Source organism: Tetrao urogallus, assembly GCF_951394365.1.
Source record: "Tetrao urogallus genome assembly, chromosome: Z".
NCBI classification, from domain to species: domain Eukaryota; kingdom Metazoa; phylum Chordata; class Aves; order Galliformes; family Phasianidae; genus Tetrao; species Tetrao urogallus.
In genome coordinates this window covers 56610626-56628188 of record NC_136816.1, presented here as the reverse complement: position 1 = coordinate 56628188, position 17563 = coordinate 56610626, and the positions used below count along the sequence as shown (strand labels likewise).

The following is a 17563-nucleotide window of genomic DNA, read 5'->3' as shown; positions in this document are numbered from 1 at the left end:
TACAGATAATTCATAAAGAACATTAATTCAACAATGTTTACTAAGTTGCAAAAGTTATTTTTATCTTAGAGAGGTTAGCATATGCCAATTATTATAACATCTTGATGCCAGTACCACTAAGTAGTAAACAAAGCAATAATAAGCTGCCAGACAAGTAAACAACAAAATTCTTAATTAGCAACTGCTACTAAACTCAGAGTAATTTCTACTATTTATAAGTCTGAAAACATTTATCTCCCTTTTCCTTGGGTTCTGTGGAAGTAGATAGGACATAATACATCAAGAGCAGCTTTTCTAGTCTAGATGGAGAACAGAATGATTTTTAGACTGGAAAGAAGGGTGTATTGTATTGGCGCACACAATAGATTTTTGCTATGCTTTTCAAAGGTACCATTATTTTTCCAGGTCGTGTATTTGTAGAAACTAAGCAGTTAACTGGCTAAAGGAGAATAGCATTATACAGCATCTCAGATTTCAGAAAGTCAATAAACAATGTGATAAATCTCCTATCTTTTCTTAGTAGAGAATAAAGTCTCTGTACCAGCAAAATACTATTACATTGCCTTCAATGCTGGATGCTCTTTTGGTTTCTTGACTCTTTATGGAAAGGCATAAAGAAAAAAAATGGTACTTAGGAGATCTTACGTAAGCTGTGCAACAGTGGCTACTACTTGGTTAGACCTAGTGCTTTACAAGAAAGGAAAAGGCAAAGGAAAGAGTTTTCCTTGACTGAAGAATTTCTAATGGCTGCTTAGGTGCTGCATAAAAAGAAGCATGGCCAGCAGGGCAAAGAAGAAGATCTGCATCCAGATGTCCAGCCCTAAGTATAGGAGAGACACAGACCTGTTGGAGCACAGAGTTTGCACACCTGTTTGAGTTCAGAGTAGGGTCACAAAAATGATCCAAGGCATGGAACATCTGCCCAGCTGAGAGAATTGGGGTTGTTCAGCCTGGAGAAGAGAAGGCCACCTGAGAATGGACTTTCCGTATCTAAGGCGGGCTGTAAGAAAGAAGGAGACAGACTGCTAAAGGATCTATTGTGTAAGTAAAAAAGGGAATGGTTTCAAACTAAAAGAGGGGAGATTTAGATAAGGATAATGGATATAAGAAAGCAGTTTATTTACAGTAAGAGTGGTGAACAGGTTGCCCAGAAAGGTGGTGGAAGCCCTGTCCCTGCAGACACTCGAAGTCAGGATGGACATGACTCTAAGAAACCTGATCTAGTAGTAGGTGTCCCTGTTCATTGCAGATCCCTTCCAGCTGAAAAGATTTGACAGTTCTATACTTTATATATAAAATAGACACAATTAGGGAACAAGTACCATGATTTCTGGATTGCAAAGGCAAATTTTGCCTCACTGTTGTGCAATTGCCTATGTATAAGTACAGATGAAAGCTTGGTTTCATGAAGAAACTTAGACCTGTAAATCACTTCAGATAAAATTTACAGGAGATCTACTGTAAAGAAATAATGTTCTGGGAAATCTGACAGAAAAGAAGATGCAGGTCTAAGAAATTAGGATGTATTTTAAGGAAATCTTGGGGAATTCCTTGAGTAGTGAGTGGAACGAAGATCTACGGTATTTCTTCTCTATTTTTTCCTGGTTGAAATTTCAGTAGTGAAAAATAGAACACAGCAAGATGATATGGCAAGATGATTAAATTGACATATGACTAATAGCCTTTAAAAATACTAGGTTTTTTTTTTTATTTTATTTTAAAGACAGCTAAACTCTGAACACAGACCATGAAATAATGATAGACATGTGAGAAGCAAATAGAGATACTTGAAATTTTAAAAATAACCAGAATATCAGCTCAATTTGTTATATAGAGTATTTTTTTTATCACCAGTTGGACAAATATCTGAGCTGATGTCTTTATTTTCCAATCTCAATAATCCTAACCACTGATACATGGTATCTTTAATTTTTTGACCTAAAAATATAATTTTAACAGAAATCCATAATGACTCTTTTCAGTTCATACTTTATATATGAGAAAACAGACAGGTTAATTGACTTGCCCAAGAGCACATAATAAACAAATGGCAAAAAAAAAAAAGATCCAACATGCTCACACGTATCTTCTTCGTTCTTTTCTCTTTCTTGTAACTCTCACGTATGTCAGTTCAAAGCACTCTGTGGTTTCGAAAAAGAAGGAATAATCTAGACTCTGGGAAAAATACATCAGTCAATTATGATGATACACTATTCTATGTAATGCACTGTTACATTCTATGAAAGAAATACAACTCTACTAAATAAACCGTGTAAAAATTATTGGGATGATTATACGGGGCCAAAGGAAATATTCAAATATTCAGAACAGTACCTAATTTTCTGAATTGCAAAGGCATCATGTCTTTCAACTCTTTGATGCCATTTAGAATTTCTGGTGGTTGATTTTTTTTCATGTTAACTCTTTTTAGCCTTGATATTAAAGATGTACTATTCTGTTTTAACCTCATCTTAACATATGCCATTCTTCGTCCCCATTTCTTTTCCAAAAAACTGATGCATTTTAGATATTTTAAAGTTTTCTATAAAACTTAAGACAGAAGAAGCTTCGAAGCTGTGTACTGTTTTCTCAGGTGTGTCTTGGTGGTTTTAACTGGGGTTTTAAGAATGATGATCTCTTGCGAGAAAATTTAAAAAAAAATAAAAAAAGAAAAAAAAGTAGTTTTGGTATCATTTTTTCATATCTGAGCCAGTAATTTTATACACCATCTTCACAATATGTTTCCTTTACAGCTCTGCACACCATTTTTCCCACTCCCTCTAAATGAGAATAACGTGAAAATTTCTGTAAAACAAATGTATCAGCCTGGACCATAATAAATCCAAGGGAATCTATCAAGGAATGGTTCTTCTCATGAGTAAGACAGGAATAATAGAAATCTTATAATGATAAAGGAACTGAACAGCTTCAATAACAATTGGTGTCTTTTTCAAAAGTACTGGGATTTTTTGCAAGCTATTTGTTTTAGAAGAATACTAAGAATATACTTCGCTTTGCTTTTCGTGAAAAAGCAATTGACCCAAAACTTGAAATGAAAGTCTTGGAAATGCTAGGCTTTTTCTGAAATTCCGTGAATATATTCATAAAGCAATTTGTCACAGTTCACTTGTGTTTCCATATTATAGCTCATCGTTACATTCGGAAAGTTTAACTACAAGAATTTATTTTTTCTAAGAAAGCCATGGAACAGTCAAATTTACTAAGCTTCTTTACTCCACTTTGCTTGATTACTTCTAAAGCAGAAGCCTACTTGAAGCATTTTTGCCAATCCCTTAAAATGAAAATAAAAACCACTTCCCCCCTCAATTTTAATGCAGCTTGCCTTGTCAAAGCAGCATGACTGCACGTTTTAAAGGAAGAAAAGATTTTAAAACTGAAAAAAAACCCACAAAAACCAAAAACAAACAAACAAAAAACTGTTTGTGGAATTTTTAATTCCTATTTGAACAGTTATCATAGAAATTGTAACTTCATTTTTTTTAAAATGACCCCCAAACCCCCCCCACCCCCCCCAAAAAAAAGAAGAAGATATGTGTACTCTTGCCACCATGACTTGTCATCCCCTCAGTAACTCATCAGTCATGGAGAAAAGACTGAGTGTACTAAACCAACCATTACAATTTACAAAAACGTAACTTCTTCACATTCAGAAAAGAGAAATGTATTCAGTCTTAAAGACTGAAAGCCCCAGATGCATAGTGGTTGGGTTTTTCTTGTTTTGTTTCGGTTTTTTTTTCCTTTTTTCCTGCGAAAGAAATAACAATATATTGAAAAGAGCACTAAACTGAGTATTTGTTCATTTTGAAGCATATGACTTGTTCTTTCAAATCCTACACTGTGAAAAAAATAACGTCATTAACTTTGGACAAGCATGAGTTCACACAAGTGATATAGAGGTGTAGCCACAGAGTGGCTGCTTGAAAGCCAAAGGTATTGAAAGACATTTTAATGACTGCTGATGTACAGCTTTAATTTAGAATTCCTGAATCTGTTTTTATTTCTCAATTATAGTCAAAGTGGAAACGAGGCAAACATTGGGTAGAAATAGAGCAGTCGTGCCAGAGAATATTCAGGTATGTCTCGCTGAGATTTATGGCCAAAGCTCCATAGTAAAGAACACAGTGTGCACCACAGAAACACACAAAGCAATCTTCATGCATAAAGGATTCTATTATTTATTCATCGAGCATATCATACTGTAAAAAACTGATTATCCAGGGAATCAAAAATCTAGAGGGTGAGCATTAAGTACTGCCATTCTGCCCACCATTCTCAGCAAAAATCTTTTATTCACAATATCCGCTTAATATTCAAACAGAAGCCTGTGGCTTTCCACGAAAAGGAAGTGGTTCCAGCTACTGGAAATGAAGGCAGAATAATGAATTGATCGATCAAATACAATGTCCTACTGACTGTGACAGAGAATTTGTTTTTAGAAGAGATGTCTGTGATAGCCATCAAGGGCAAAATAGGCATTGGTGAGCCTCACACTGCAAAATATATCTACAGCTCATTTAACAGGGAACAATAGACTACTAAATGACGGACTCCTCCCTTTGGCTACGAAACCATTAGCCTATTTTCTCATCTAAGCCCATTCAAAGTAGCAAGACCCTAACCCTGGATTTGCCAGACTGCCTCCCACCTCCCAGAGCGCTCAATTATTTCAACTTCGCCTGAGCAGCACACGCATTCCTCCTTTCCCACCCGGCATCCTCCCGGGGAGCGCGGGCAGCGCCAAGAGCCGCGGGCAGCGGAGCGGGGCCGGGGCGGAGCGCGGCGGAGAGCTCCGCTCGGGGCTCCGCGCCGGCACCGACGCGGCCGCGCTCCCGCCCACGTGCTCAGCGTTGGCTCTTCCACCCGCGGACGGGTGTGTGCGGCGCGACGTGCCGACGGACCTGGCATCCCGGAGCCCCGGGCCCCGCCGCCGCGCCGCGTCCTTTCCCTCCCCTCCCGCCGCCCAGCGCTGTTCTCGGGGCAGCGGCCATGGCGGGCGGGAGAGCGGTCCCCGCTGCCGCCCCCCGCGCACGCACGGACGAGCCCTCTCGTACCGTCTGAGCCCCTGGAAGGAGGAGGGCCAGGACATCCGCGATTTCTTCAGGCCGGGCCGGTGTCCGGTCTCCACGGCGTAGGAAGCGCGGTCCATGGCTCGGCAGTAGAGGTACCGCTCGGTGTCCGAGTAGCCGCGGTGCCTGACGCGAGCCCCGGCCAGGCAGCGGCCCCGCGAGGCGGGCGGCGGCGGCGGCGGCGGCGGCGGGCCGGGGGGCGGCTGGTGCTGGAGGAAGTGGTGCTGCCGCAGCTGCGGCGGGTAGTGCTGCTCGTGCCGCCACAGATGCTTGGGGGCTTGGAGGCTAACGCTGCCGCCGGCGCCGTCGCTGCCGCCGGCGCCGTCGCTGCCGCCGGGCATCGAGGAGCAGCCGCTGCCTACACCGCGCTCTCCCTCCATGCTGACGGCCGGGTCGGGCCGGGGCGGCGACGGCCGCTTCCTCGGGCAGCGCCGGTGGAACTGTGCTGAAAAGTTGGACAGCTCCTGCCGCGCCGCCCCTCGCCTGCGAGTGGGAGCGGCGCGGGCCGCCGAGAGCTCCTGGCCCGAGGAGGGAGGCGGGGAGGAGAGGAGGAGGAGAGGAGGGGAGAGGAGAGGGGGCTGGCTTCCCGCTCGGAAATATTTAAAGCCGAGATGGAGCCGAAGAGGGGGAGAGCGGAGCCGGGAGCGGGCGGTGCGGTGGGCTCAGTGCGGGGCTCTCCTCGCCGGAGCAGCTCTGCCCTCCTGGGACTCGGCCCCTGCAGGCGGCCGCCGGCGTTTCGCTGCCGGTCGGGCGTAACTCCCGCCCGGGGGAGCACGAGCTGCAGAGACGACAGGTGACAAAGTTGCTCGCGCTCGGATTCACTGAGAACTTTGCGGTGGGTTATAAATGGGTTGCTACTCCCTAAACTCCTCCTCCCACCACCCTACTTTCAATCTTTGGCATATCAGGTCCAGAAATCGGCTGTTCCCCGACTTGAAATCATCGCCCGGTCTGCCATCTTCCCCGATGAGTAAGCTCTCTCCCTCCTGCAAGTAATACTGGCTGTAAATCAATGCAAGAAAGGTTTAATTATAGTGGTGCTGAGCCTACAGAGATGCTCTTACATTTTAAACCACTAGTTCCAGGAGTTTGTGACTGCTGCAGGAATGACATTTAAAGGTAAAATTTACAAAGTGGGTGCTTAATCCTAAATAGTACTAAGTTAGTTTCACATTTCAAATTATTTTGCACTCATGTAGAGTGAATAATCCAAAACTGAAGGAAGTTTTTGCATTAATTTATCTTTAAAGAGAAATTTATATTTGTCCTAGGTAACAGTATTCTAGAACCTCACACTTCTTACTCATGAGAAAAATATAATCACTACACTCCTGACAAAACATGGAAGTGTAACCTGAAGGTGTTCATGTGAAAACGGTTAACAGGTATTTGTCAAGTCTTTCTACTGTATTTGCCAGAATATCAGTGCTAAACAAGAAGGCCTCAGAAAACTCTCACATGCTGCATTTCTCCAAAAAAAACTTATTTTCTTCCAACCACTGTTAATCTACTCATTAGACTGTTCTGATTAGCTTCATGCACTTCTGCTTCCTTTATCACAGAACTGGTATTGCCTTTTCTGTTCCCATTGCTTCATAGATTTGCAATCATAAGCATCAGACATTTTTTTTCTAAATTTCTTAATTTCTTGTAAATGGAAATGCATATCTATGTCAACTGTTGAAGTGTTAATGCATTTTTCCATTCTCCATCTTAAAAGTCAGTCTTTCTTTCCAGACACGCAGAGTTCGTAAAATCAAGATTCAGTCTCTGAAGGTGTAAATCCTCACTTCTATTTGACAGAACTCCAACTCCTCAATTTTCAAAGCCAACAATACTGTCCTAGGTAATCCACCATCCCCTCATCGCCCTCCTAACTTTTGGTCTCCCCACCTAGTTTCAGATACATTGTGATAAATACTATAAATACTTGTAAAGAACAACAGCACTTCCACTGACAGAAGCCAGAGCTTGAACTCACACATTTGCCAAGCTTTTGGCCCTCTTGCTCTTTATCCAGTCACACCAGCCTATTTTTGAACCAGAGACCTCCGATGCTACCTTTTGCCCAGCTGGAACAAGATGTGACAGTCCTGATGTCACACAGAAGGCAGAAAGACTGGAAGAGATGAAAGACTCATGTGGGACATGCAGAAGGAAATGTCCAAAATGAAACAAACCACTGGGAAAATTGCAGCGTAGGATATAGGCATATAGGAAACAAATCCACTAACTGACCTTTTTCCTTCTCTTTATAACCATTCTCTTATTGCAGTAAGACCATACTTCAGATTTTCTAGTTCCCTTTAGTCTCTTAAAATTAGACAGCTTCTCTGATCTCACTGCCATTTCACAGAGTCATAGAAATGCTCTTTGGAAGGGCCCTCTTGAGGTTGTGCAGTCCAACCTCCCACTCAAAATAAGACTATATCACCAAAACCAGATCACATCAGCCATGGCTTTGTTTCAGTTTCAAAAAAACAGATTTTCCAGCCTCCATTGGAGAATCTTCTCCAGTGCTGTACCACATTTCTAGTGGAGAGGCTTTTCCTCATGTTATACCTGAACCTCCCAATCATGGACCCTTGTTCCTCTGTGGAGTTCAAATTTGTTGCCTTTTGCAGCTACCCTTCAGGTAATTGTAGGCTGCTATTAGATGACCTTTCCCCTCCTCCACAGCAGACAGAACAACTCAGTGCCTTCGTGTACTGCTCACAGACCGCACTGTTCTTTAGGCCCTGAGATCCTGGTAACCCTATCCTGGGCTGCAGTATTCAGCTCCAGTATCAGCCCCTGACGGTAATGTGCTCATTACCAGCTGCCTGCCAGATGCTGAATCATCATTCTCCACACTTTGATCCCACCTTACAGCCTACTCATCCATTCCAGAATTCCTCAGCATCCAGATGAGAATGTTTTGGGGGGCTGGGGGCTGTCTCAGTAGTCTTACTAAGCTGAAGCTTTGCTGTATTCTCTCTTCTTCATGTTTGTCTTTTCATATAGAAGGCAGGAAATTTGATCAAACATTATTTGCCCTAGGTATGTCCATAAACTGAGTAGCCCTAACTGTCTACAGGTCTTTTGCATCTGAAAAAAGATTCAGATGTGTGGCTGGACCTTTCCAGCAACAGAGATGAGGCTGACCACTGTAGTACTTTGGTTCTTCTGCTTGCCTTTCTCAAGGATGGGGGTAGCATTAACCTTTTCCTAACTATCAGAGATCTCTCTTAACCACCATTACTTTCCACAGATGATAATCACATTGTCCTTTTGGCCAGTTGATCTGGTCCTATATATTTGAATTTATAAGGCAAGATACTAACAATGCAATATTTTCAGAGTACACCTAATGTTTTAAAGACCAATTTGACAGATAATCAAAGCATATTACCAATTTAACTAAAAAATACTTGCTCCAAGAAACACAGAAAAGGCAGCAGTAAAAGTACAAGCTTATCTGCATTACATCCAAAAGCCAATGCTTTTGGAAGGAGAACAGAAAGTATTGTATCAGAATTCATCTGGAAAGGTACAAGAATTTGATTATGGGGATGAGAGAATTAAGGCTTCTTTTTGTGTTGTTGGTGGTAGTTTTTTTTTTTTTTTGTACAGAAGCAATACTGCCAGTGAGATTTGCATAAAATTAGATGTACTTTCACAAGGTTATCTTGCTTTAGTTTGGATTAGTAGTGTAAAATGCATTAGTGTATAGGCTGATGTAATCTGAGATAGGTTTGCTGGCAGACAGTTTTGTTAAGAGTTCATCCTTGCCAGTTTTTTGCCTTTTTTCTGACAACTCAAGAAGGGAACCAATTAGACACATGGGTAGTCACAACATGTTATAAATGGACAATTTTTAATTCAGAATTAGTGAAGATTAATGAAGATTAATTCCGAATTCCAACTAGGACTAACCCACTCCTTCACACAGGCCACGGGGGACGACTTTCATTTCTTATGAATAAAAACTGATTAAGTCTAGCTATAACAGTAACTTTCTAGTTTATAAATAATTTCCTAATTTTCTTCATTTCAGTCTAGTGGACTTGCTTTTTCCTTTTTTACTCACCCACTGTTTAAGAAACAGGTATGCTTAAAGAATATTTTTATATTAAAAAGAAAACAATATGGCTATGCTATACCAGTAATCTTAATCCAGAATGATAGATACTGTTTTTAAAAGGCAATTTAAAATGCAGTTATAATCAGCCTTAGTTGACCACCAATTTAACAGATAACTAGAAAATCCAGCTCTGACCTGTTCAGCCTTATGCTGACAGTGATTCATTTAGTGGATTGTTTTAAGAATGAATAATCTTTTATTCCACTTTGAAACGCATCCTACATTTCTGCTACAGACAGAGACCCAAATGAAATCCTGACAATTTTCATATGCTTGAAGTAAAGACCAGATAGCAAGCTAAGGCTGCAGGAGAGAGATGACTGGCCTGAATGCTTAAGACAGCCTGAAATCTTTCCTCTGCCACCTGTAACTCCTGTGTAGTGGACTTATACATGCATGCTCAACTCCAGATCACTGAACTGGGTTGCTTCATGGGTTTTGTAACTCATCTGGCACAAGTCAGTAATCAGGTTTACACAGCAGCTTACAAGCATGGCATTATGATATTCAAGCACCCAGAGAGAAACTTCTTGAGTTTGCTTTGCTGCTGAAACAGGCGTCACAGGCTGAAGCCATGGAGTATTTGCAGTCAGCTTTAGTAGCAGGCTAAATTATGATTACTTGTAATGACTGTAACTGCCAATATACAAAATGATCATAAAGTGTCCATTAGTGAAGTAAACTCATTCATCGAAACTTGTGTAAAATAACAAAGGTGTAAAAGCAGACCATCATGACTTACTTCTTTTAACTTTGCAGAACTGTTTAATCTTACAGTTCTATGACTTTCGAGATCATCCAGACATAATGAAAACAACAGCTCAGAATTCGCTAACAAAAGATAATGAAAATCTTGACTTTGTAAGGCAAATTTGGTTTCTAGTCTCATTAGGATAGGAATTTTTGCTGATTGACATAGCAGATCTTTGAATTATGGCACCATAAAAACATCAAGAAAAAAAACTGCACGTTTATCCTATACTCAAATTTTTTTCCTTTATATAAACCTTTCAAGATCCTTCCAATGACCAAAGTTCAAAGATAAGTTATTTTAAATTTCTGTTGGAGTGAGACAATTCACAGTGTCATATAGAAGACAACTAGGATTACTTCTGTCCATTTTTTAAAAAAGTTAATTAAAAAAAATATATTTTCAGTAAGTATTGATTGCTACACTGCCTATTGGAGAAGAATTTCTAGCAGTACTAAGATGAAACAAAGACTAATAGATATGCATCTGTTTTTGCAGCCTGAATCCTGTAATGGAAATTATCTCAGTTTGATACCTGTTCTCCCTGGAAAATGTAAGTCTAAATCATTTAAATTTTTACTGGAGTACCAGAATTCACGAATAAATATAACAGTATCTGAATGTGTAGTTTCAGATATTGCAAATCTTTCAATCAAAGTCTTTAGTTTTTGTAAGAAACATTCCATACAATGAATATGGATACAAGTAAATTTTAAAAATTGAATATTTTGAGTATTTTCACTTTTGAGATCAGTGGAAAATTGGAATTACCCCAATTAGAGAGAAAAGGAAAAAAAAAAAAAAAACCAGCGGCCGAAATAAACTGCTCTCTCACAAGACATTGCAAATGAGTCTAAACCAAAAATATAATGAAGAGTTTTGTCTTCTAGTTAGTTATCCAAGAATCTAATTTCTGCATAACTACACCTGGGAGATTTGTTTTCTCTCAAAGGCTGAAAGGAGGACAGTAAGGAGAATGAAGATTATATTCAGTTAAAACACACCTCACTAAGCTTAGCTCAGGACCAAAGGAATGATTTTATCTCTTTAGAAGCATTATCTGGCTCTTTGTTTGAAAGCTTCAAAACTTCTGTAAGCCTCCACCTACAGAAATTGTCAGTCTCTGAACAGAATTCCCATAGACTAATCAGATTAATTATTCAGGAGGAAGTATTATCCACATTCATTGGCACTACCTTTTCTCTCAAAAGCAGCAGATCACCTCTTCTTTGGTTATGCTGTTTTAACAGTTCTGACCAGTCTCCCACTCATATTTGTGAAATGATTCACTCTGAAAGACTAATATCCTGTCGGGCCAAGAGTTAGACTAGCCGACCAAAGAGATGATCACCTCCAATACAAAGGATATGAGAAGACGTGGCTCACTCAAAGCCAGTTCAGTAGACTGAGTCAGGTTTCATTCGAAAATGATTTAGAATGAAAAAGAGAGATGCATGCATGTTGCAAAAGCTGATTGTAATTACAGCATCAGTTTGTTCCGCTTATTCATATATTTTAGAATTAGTAATGGTATCATTCACCTCATCCCAAAATGCAAATAGGATATTCCTACCTCTATTTTATAGAAGTGGAAACTAGAATACAGGACAGTAGACACAATTAAATACCTGAATGTCACTCTATCATCCCATAATAGTTCTTCGTGCATTTTAAAAACAAGTGGATGACCAGTTGTGTATTAGACCAGTGTGCCAACCTACTTTCAGAACATTTTGTTCCTAAAGTGCAGAGTATTTACTCTTCCCTGAAAGATATGCTTTAAAGGAGACATGGTATCATTATCTAAAAAAAATAGAAAAATTTATTAATGATACTTATTGACAATATTTCCAATATGTAGTAATTTTTTTTTCTTTTTTTTTTCTTTTTTTCTTCCCTGGCTTATTTTACAGCAGAGTCCTCAAAAGTACTAAGTCTACTAAAGTCTCAATAGCAACAGAACATTCTACATTTGAGAGCTATAACTGAAAATGATTTAGAAAAATGCACTTTTTCTCCATTTTCCTGGAACTTGCCTATGCCTCCTCACAGGAGATGGGAAACTTCCAGGTGAGTTGAGGCTTGAATGGGAGAGCTGCTGCTGCAGCCATAGCACCTATTAGACCTGTATTAGCACCTCAGAGCTCTCTGTGTGAGTCACATCTTAGCAGGCCAAGGTTCATAAAACAGAAGGTATTATTTCATCTCATGAGAAAATGCCATTTTAACTTTGTTAGGATTCTTAACCTTTCACACCTGTTTTTAAAAATGTGTCCTTGCTTTCCAGAAATCCATGGAAAAGTAAAAAGTAAAGTTCTGAAGGTAGGAATTTTGTTTGTTTTCCTATCTTTGTTTACCAGTGTTTTGATAATATTTTCAAGACACTGTACTATCAGTAGTAGCAGTAACAGTGCACTGGAAAAACTGTTGAGCCTCTCACTGCTTCAAAATGGTGCTGCAGTTCTTAACAGATATTTATGGTTTCGATGATTCAGTTAAGATAGGCAATTTTGACAATACAGAAAATAATTGGGGATGGTTTATTTTGTCTCTTCACTTTCTGGACTTGTAACAAATTGCAAACCACTACATTTTATTTTTGGCCTGAATATACAAGAGGGAATATTTGGGAAGCATGTTTTATATCTGCAATAGGAGGCATTCAAAAGTGAATGGACATGTAACCTAGATGGTGAAAATATTACGAGATAACGAGTCTAACTGGATGAGAAAAAACATTCTGCAATTTAAATAGGAAACTAATAATCTCCCCTTATTTCATAACAAAGATACTTTTGCACTGGTTTAAATGTTATTTTTTTTTTGGTGTGAGAGTAAAGTGAGGAACAGACATTTGTATTATCTGTCCAGGAACTGAACCAATGCTAAAACAGCACCTAGGCTGGATGATGGCAAATTTTGTTCAGTGCTGTTTACCACTGATAATAGCTACTGACATTAATCCTGACATAATTCAGTGCAGTGGCATTTAAGAAATTGTAGTGTGTTTTGCATATTTTTTTTCTGAGTTCTCTTAAGTCCAATTAGCTCAAATTCTGGAGACAGTGGACAGACATTAACTGTTCATATCAGAGTGGTTTTTTTTAATCGTATGACTCATGAAACAGAAACACATTCCTGCTAGCAACCAAAAAGCAATTCTGTAGATCACCATTCTATAAATCAATTGAAAACATGAATTATTAAAGAGGAAAAAATTGAGTGTTTTAAAAAGTAAAGGTCTGATTAAATATAAAAGATGTTGATAGATGTAGAACTACAAATCATAGCCAAAGAAAGTATTGCAAAAACATGCCCACATAAATCTCACATAATCTACTTGTAGAATTCACTTACAATAATCATGAACTTATTAACAATTGCAAACGGACAGTTATGGTAAGAGTAATACACTTGTTTCAGTATACATTCCTAAATCCTATTGCTGAGCGAAATTAACAATCAAAGCCCTTTTTTGTTGAATGTCTTTTGTAAAGTATGGACTCCAAAATTAAATTCTACTAAAATCACTGTTAACAGGATAAAAGGGAAATTAACCTAAAACTATATAATTATGCTAGTTTTGATCTAATACGTACCACTAATTAGCTAGACTGCCTTTCCAGTTCACAGACAGCTTCCCAGAGGTAACTCTACTGCAATTTCCATTTTTGATAGAGATTTTTGGTGAATATAATATTTCTCATTTTGGCAAAAAAAAACCCAAACAACCAACTTTAATTTCACTAGCTATCTAATCCCATGTCTTCCACACTTAAATATACTTAAAGTGCTTATTTTATTACTGTGCAAATGACATTTCTGAGTTTTTTTAAACTCTCCCTGTGTTAAGACACAATTAATTCAGAGATTTACTTTTCTACAAGTGGACTTTGTATAAATACCAAATTAATTTCTAATATAAAGTAAAATATAAATGAACTCAATTAAAATATTTACTACAATACAAACTGCTGCACTGAGAGGAGGAGAGATAATGGCCTCACATTGCACCCAGGTATGTTCAGGTTGGATATTAGGAAAAAATTCTTCAACAAAAGAGTGGTCAGGCACTGGAATGGATTGCCCAAGGAGATGGTTGAGTCACCTTTCCTGGAGGTGTTCAAGAAATGTGCAGATGGTACTTAGGGGAATAGTTAGTGGGTAATAATGGGTGGTAGGTGGACAGTTGGGCTGGATGATCTTGAAGGTCTTTTCCAACCCTAATGATTGTGTGATTCTATGACTTTTAAAATCTGAATACAAATGCAAAGTTCCTTGCAAGCACTGATTTTGTTTCTTATAGAGAACACATATGCTAGAAGGTTGTTTCTTTGAATATATTAAAATGTCCATTACAAGAGCATAAAATTTCTATGAGTATTATATTCTTGTTCTGTATATTAAAGCACTCAATTCAATTATGCGAAAAACAGTAAGTGCAATCCAGCCACATAAAAGTGATACATCTTTAAACACAAAGCCATCCCTCTCCTCTTACCCATGTGATTTCAAAATTTGGGACGTGTGTAGGAACCATGTGTTTGATACTGGTACATAGGCGTAGCTAAAGCTTTAGCTTTGACTAGCCCAGTCAGATGCAGAACTTTACTAATGAAAAGCTGAGTTGACTAAGATGAAAAGTGTTTTTCTCCCACTAAGCTAAAAATGTCAATAACCTCCTACTTGGAGTAAAGAGCAAAGGCTAAGTCTATTTCAGAAGCACACTAAAAACCACCAGCTAGATTCTCGCTGGTGCTATATTATTACTGCATGTGAAAGAGTCTTAATTTTTTTTTTTCCTTGCTTGCCTTGATTTGCAGATGGAGGAGGAAAGAACAAGGTATTACTTTCCCAGCTGGATAGCAGAAGAGCAAGAGAGGAGAGATTAAGCACAGTCAGCGCTCTTCCCACTTTCTCCTTTCTGCTGCTGTAGGTACAGCAGCAGATCAAGGGAAGCATAATTTCAGAGACAAGCTTTGTGGAGCTTCTTCTTTCTGTAGCAATAAGGAACAGCACTACTTTGATTCAACTATGTTTCCCAGGTCGTTTGTAAACAATACAATTACACAGCATTTTCTGATTGGAAGAATCACAAAGTGAGATTCTTGCCCATTCTGAACATTTCTCCAATTTATTTTCCACCTTCTCCATTAAGTTATTCATCTGTTCACATCAAGCAGAGGAATATGAGTGACATCCATTGTATTACATTAAGGTTACACTTGATCAAACATAATGGCTTCAGTTTGCAGGAGTGTAGAAGCACTTCATTCCCATAAAACTTGCATAGCATTAAAGCCTCTTAATTTTAATCTAACTTCTACAAACTGGAAAGCCTAAAGTTAAAAGCAAACCTTGTTCAAACCTAGTTTCACTCATTTCTCAAGGAAAAATCAGAAAATCATACTGGATCAACGTTAGGAAAAAAATCAGAGGAAAAAAGGACCACATTGCTTAACCAAAATCCAAATCAGGTGAATTTTACAATTTTTCATGAACATCATGTTGAATAAGCTAGAAAATTCAAAGCCAACTTAAACACTACTATTTGTAAAGACAGGGCTTTCGGACAAAATTGGATAAGATGCTTACTTAGAATTAGAATTCTTTGGCTGCTTTCTTTTACTGAAATAATATCTGAAACTTTTTACTCATTATCTTAGTTACTTTCCTAATTTCTAATGAGGGTTTTAATTACTCAGCACCCTCACGCATTTTGTATTCCCAATATTTAAGTTCTTTCAAGAAACAAAGACTACTAAGTATTACAGTAACACAACTGAGCCATTATTTTTGGTGGAGGTAACCTTGAAATAACTGCACCGTAAGTTGGCACTTTTCTTTCAACTTCTCTATACTCTTCAAGACTCTCACATATGCTTTAACAGGTTTCCTCAAACAGGTTTCATCAAGAAAGATAGAAAGTAAAATTGCTTTTATAACAAGCTTTAAAATAGTGACTTTTCAGGAAGAGGACAGTAGGTATTTCAGTTGTCTCATTCCAGCTAGTAAGAAAGCAAGTGAATGGAAAGATAATGGTTCTCCAAGTCTCCTAAAATAGTTCAGCAACTATTCCTTCTTTTTTTCTGTGTGTGTGTGTGTGCATGAGCATGCATGTGTAAAGTATCAGACCTATCAAACTTTGTTAGTGTGACTAATAGTGGTTAGTTACTTATTCAGAACAGTTTTCAAGAGAAAATTACATTCTCGTGTACAAGATATTTCAATTATTGGACAGCTTGATTAACAAGTATCTGATATTAACTTTGTCAGGCACAGAGCAAAATATACAAATAAAGTGCATTTAAAGTAATTTAATTAAAGTATGGAAATCTCGAACATCAGAAATCAATTTTTATTTTAATTAGAAGGATAAGTGTCTGTGACAGGGGGGAGGAAACTCACAAGCGGTGTCCCTCAGGGATCGGTCTTGGGACAGGTGCTCTTCAACATCTTCATCAATGACACAGACAATGGCATTGAGTGCGCCCTCAGCAAGTTTGCAGACAACACCAAGCTGAGCAGTGCAGTTGATACATTGGAGGGAAGAGAAGCCATCCAAAGGCACCTGGACAGGCTGGAGAAGTTGGCCTGTGAAAACCTAATGAGGTTCAGTAAGGCCAAGTGCAAGGTGCTACCCTTGGGTCAGGGCAATTCCAGGTATTTTTACAAACTGGAGGAAGATCTCCTGGAGAGCAGCGCTGCAGAGAAGGACTTGAGCCAGCAGTGTGTGTTTGCAGCCCAGAAGGCCAACTGTGTTCTGGGCTGCATTAAAAAAGGGGTGGCCAGCAGGGACAGGGAGGTGATTGTCCCCTTCTACTCAGCTCTTGTGAAGCCTCATCTGCAGAACTGTGTCCAGGCCTGGGAACCCCAATAGAGGAAGAATGTGGAGTTCTGCTAAGAGGAGGGCTGCTAAGATGATCAGAGGACTGGAGCATCTCTCTTATGAGGAAAGTTTGAAGGAATTGGGCTTGTTTAGCTTGGAGAAGAGGTGTCTCCATGGAGACCTCACTGTGGCCTTCCAGTACCTGAGGGGAATGTATAAACACTAAGGGGAACGGCTGTTTGCAAGCATGGATAGTGATAGGACAAGAGGAAATAGTTTCAAACTAAGCCAGGGGATGTTTAAGTTAGATATTAGGGGGAAGTTTTTCACTCAGAGTGTAGTGACGCACTGGAACAGGTTGCCCAAGGAGGCTGTGGATGCCCCATCCCTGGAGGCATTCAAGGCCAGGCTGCATGTGGCTCTGGGCAGCCTGGTCTGGCGGTTGGCGACCCTGCACATAGCAGGGGGTCAAACTAGATGATCACTGTGGTCCTTTTCAACCCAGGCCATTCTGTGATACTATGATACTGTGATACTGTGAATCAGTATCAATCATTTTTCTGCATGATTTTTAAACAAATAAATCATAAAGATGTAGATTTTCTTACCAAGTGATATTTCCAGTAAAAGATTTTTTGATTTTTGACTTCTCAGAATCAAAAATATTAACAGTTTGAATAGTAAAATGTGATTTGATATGTCAGTGGATTACTTATTACTTAAATGAATGGTAGAGGAGAAAGAAGCATTCATTAATGTGGGTAAGTGACTGT

General features: G+C 39.2%; 1 protein-coding gene across 2 annotated transcripts in view; it reads right to left on the bottom strand.

Annotated features, from left to right (window-relative positions):
• PDE4D (phosphodiesterase 4D) overlaps nucleotides 1–17563 on the bottom strand; it is a gene marked incomplete at both ends in the record, with an annotated part of 482189 nt that overhangs the window by 383213 nt on the left and 81413 nt on the right. Inside the window, one exon of one of the 2 annotated variants that reach the window (XM_079548412.1) lies at nucleotides 5073–5467. The exons of the other annotated variant lie outside the window; for it this stretch is intronic. Coding sequence (XP_079404538.1) covers nucleotides 5073–5467 — 395 coding nt within the window. Of the gene's footprint in view, nucleotides 1–5072; nucleotides 5468–17563 lie in introns of those variants that run through there. 2 annotated transcript variants of the gene reach the window in all.